The 3,785-nt window shown below is 46.1% G+C and overlaps 1 protein-coding gene across 1 annotated transcript; it reads left to right on the plus strand.

Annotated features, from left to right (window-relative positions):
* Positions 1-1,324: 1,324 nt before the first annotated feature.
* Positions 1,325-3,152, plus strand: LOC106818728 (uncharacterized protein K02A2.6-like). Its single transcript, XM_014823402.1, has 3 exons — positions 1,325-2,075; positions 2,362-2,577; positions 2,644-3,152. Exons 1-3 carry the CDS (start codon positions 1,325-1,327, stop codon positions 3,150-3,152), a joined length of 1,476 nt encoding a protein of 491 aa, XP_014678888.1.
* Positions 3,153-3,785: the final 633 nt, after the last annotated feature.

Genomic DNA, 3,785 nt, shown 5'->3' on the forward strand with positions numbered 1-3,785 from the left:
GACCATCCCCCCTGTGAATCCTGATGATGGCACTGCAAGCGATGTGTACAAATGTGCAGTGAATGCCTTCAGCACGCACTTCAAACCTCAAAGGAGTGTGGACCATCTAGTCTATTCGTTTCGTAAGGAAAAGCAGCTGAGTACTGAGACTGTTGGTGAATTTTATACCAGGCTTGTCATCCAATCAAAACGTTGTGACTTTGCTGATGCTAACCTAGAAATCAAGCGCCAGTTGATACAAGGTACGCACAACAATCGCCTCCGCAGGAAAGCAATCGAGCAGACACTGACCTTGGACAATCTGCTTAAAACTGCCCGATCAATGGAAATGGCAGACGAGCACACCGTCATCATGGAAAGACAGTGTTCCACCCAGCAATTGCATGCATTGAACAGTAGGACAAAAGGCAAACAACCGCAATCACTCCATAATCCGAGCAGTCAGAATCGTTATAAAACCGCTTGTGGTTTGTGTGGTGGACCATACCCACACAGAGGAGACTGTCCTGCGAAAGGGAAGGAATGTAGAAAATGCGGTCGTGTAAATCACTTCGGTAAAGTGTGCCGCAGCGCTCAAAACCCGGGCGCACGATCATCGAGATTCGAACCGAATCGGGATCATCAACCCTGGAAAGGAAGGCATCGTTTCAACCGAAAGCATATTGCCAGAACCTTAAAGGACATCACCGAGCACGATCACCGACTACGTCAACGCTACCGACGATGACGAGTACATCTTTCGATTAGGCAGATCGGGATCCGGATCGAGCTTTACGGAAAAACCCGTGTTCAACGTCATGATTGGCAACACCAAGACCATGGTTATGGCCGATTCAGGAGCGACTGTAAACATTCTCAATTAGGAGGATTACCTTCATCTCCACCATCGGCCGCAACTCGCACCATCGAAATTTCAAATATTTTCGTACATGTCCAACAAACCGCTCGTGCTTCAAGGAAAATTCGAGGCTGAGGTACGCAGTGACCATTGTACATCTAAGGAGACATTCTACGTTGTCTCTGGACCTAGTGGATCGCTTCTAAGTTGGAAAGCCTTGCAAAAGCTACGTCTGATCAAAGTCGCGAATGTGATTTCTGAGCAACCGAATGCGCCTGAGTTTCTGTGTGACTTTTCTAACATCACGAGTGGAATGGTGCCTATGAGGGTGAACCGGTTAAAGTCGATGTAGACCCCAGCGTCGTTCCAGTAGCCCAACCACACCGTCGCATTCCATTTCATGTCCGTCAACGCGTCGATGGAAAACATTTTTCACCTTGGATTTCACCGATAGTGGTTGTTCCAAAACTAAAGAAACCTGACGAAATGAGGATATGTGTAGACATGCGTTCAGTGAATCGCGCGATTATCCGTGAACGTCACATCATACCGACCATCGACGATATCGCTGCAGACTTAAATGGCTGCAAAGTGTTCAGCAAGTTAGATCTGAAGCAGGGTTACCATCAGGTTCTTTTACACCCTGACTCCCGAAACCTGACCACGTTCTCAACACATGTAGGATTGTGGCGTTACAAGCGTCTCAACTTCGGGATGTCATGCTCCGCCGAGATATTTCAAAACATCGTTAGTGACGTGACCAAGGGAATTCCGGGTGTTAGTAACATTAGTGCCGACATCTACATGGGAGGTGTTGACACCGAGCAACACGATGCGCGTCTGAAACGTGTGCTACAACGTCTGACCGAGTCGAATCTGACAATTAATGTTCCCAAATGTGAATTCCGCGTTCCGACAATGTTGTTCTTTGGACATCAATTCAGCGCTAAAGGAATCTCACCGGACCCAAAGAAGGTCGCAGACTTGAAAGCAATCACGCCACCGGCTAGTGTAACTGAAGTCAAGAGTCTGTTGAGTTCCGCGTCATTCTGCTCGCGGTTCATCAAAGACTTTGCGATCATAACGAAACCGCTGCGTCGTCTGACATGCAAGGATGTTCCCTGGACCTGGGGAAAGGAAGAACAATCTGCGCTAGAAAAGCTACAAGCTGCATTGTCCGAAAAGACCACGCTAAGCTACTTTGACCCAGAGAAGCCCACTACGTTGTTTGTGGACGGTTGTCTTAACCCAGACGGATCAGAAAACCGATGAGACAAATTCGCTGCATTACGCCAGTCATCTGCTATCGGAGACAGAATCGCGTTATCGATTATTCGAATCGCGAGAGGCACTATCGATATACTGGTCGATCAAGAGGTTTCACCTATACCTCTATGGAAAGGAGTTTAAGATCGTCACTGACCATCAACCGTTGGTCTCCTTGTTCAACAACCCGGTGTCAAAACCGTCAGCCAGGATCGAACGTTGGTTGATGGACCTACAGCACTATCGCTTTACTGTAGAATACCGACCAGGACCGAACAATCCAGCAGACTATGCATCGCGTCATCCCATATCTGCCCCAAGTGTATTGGACATTGATGACGAGCAAACTGCTGACAAGTATGTTGCCTATGTCGCGCAGAACGCTGTCCCGAAGGCAATGACTTTGTCCGAGATCGAGCTAGCAACCATGCAAGACCCGCTGCTTCAGGCCACAATGGTAGCCATGAAGTCTGGTAATTGGCACAAACCTCTGCCAAATGTGTCATTATCTTAACTCTTAAGACTTTAAAACGTTAAAGGTGAGCTAACGTGTACCGATACCCTTGTCTTGAAATCGAACCGCATCGTAGTACCGACTAGCCTTCAGGAAAGAACTGTGAACATCGCACATGAAGGACACCTCGGTATTGCTAAAACCAAGGGCCTATTGCGAGAGAAAGTGTGGTTTCCGCTTATGGACAGACTGGTTGAGCAGAAAGTCAGATCTTGTTTACCATGCCAAATCGCGACACCCATGGTAACACGTGAACCGCTACAAATGTCACCGCTACCAGAAGGCCCATTCGAGAAGATAAGTGTAGACTTTGCCTATGCTGAAGGAGAAAATGTACTTCTTCTCGTTGATGAATACTCACGATTCCCATTTATCGAGCCAATCCGCTCCACTGCTGCTCAGTGTGTGATTCCGAAGCTCGACCGAATCTTCTCCACGTTTGGTACACCAGAAACAGTCAAATCCGATAATGGTCCACCGTTTGATGGCCACGAGTTTGCGAAATTCTCTGAGACCGTCGGATTTAAAACATAAGGGCGTAGATATCAGACTGTTTTTGTAAATTTTTCTAACATTTGTTTAGCAATATTGTATCAATTCATATGTGTATTATTAAAGAAACCTCGATGGTAGAAGACATTTGTGATTAATATAATGTGAGAAAGGGGGAACGTTACACTATCGAAATGACAAAACATAGTTTTGAAAACTAGTTTCTGAGAAATGCTTTATTATACATTGATTATGGGAACAATATATAGAAGATGTTTACGTCACCAATTATAATGGCGTGTATGCCAAGTATAACGCACGTAGCATCGTATAGGCACGTAATTGTATAAGCTATTACGGGTTTGTGTACAGTCAGATACGTGTGCAAAACCCTGAAGCCAAATGTTGTAGCCACACAATACAATAACCAGAGAATTACTACAATGCATCCATTCCTTAATAATTACAAAGCATAATGACAATCGACAGTCAACACTACATAGCTATCATACACAAGCAAACACCAGGTACAAGTAATGCATATCTTACAACAATGCAGTGCCCGGGAGCAGCTAGGTAGCAGCAGAAGTGACACAAGTGACTCGCGCGTTGACAGGAGTGACGTAAGATGTGCTGTCGTCTGCGGCATATTCCTATGGATGGATGATCGCTCGT

The sequence above is a fragment of the Priapulus caudatus genome, unplaced genomic scaffold (assembly GCF_000485595.1).
Source record: "Priapulus caudatus unplaced genomic scaffold, Priapulus_caudatus-5.0.1 Scaffold2462, whole genome shotgun sequence".
In the NCBI taxonomy this organism is placed as follows: Eukaryota; Metazoa; Priapulida; class Priapulimorpha; order Priapulimorphida; family Priapulidae; genus Priapulus; species Priapulus caudatus.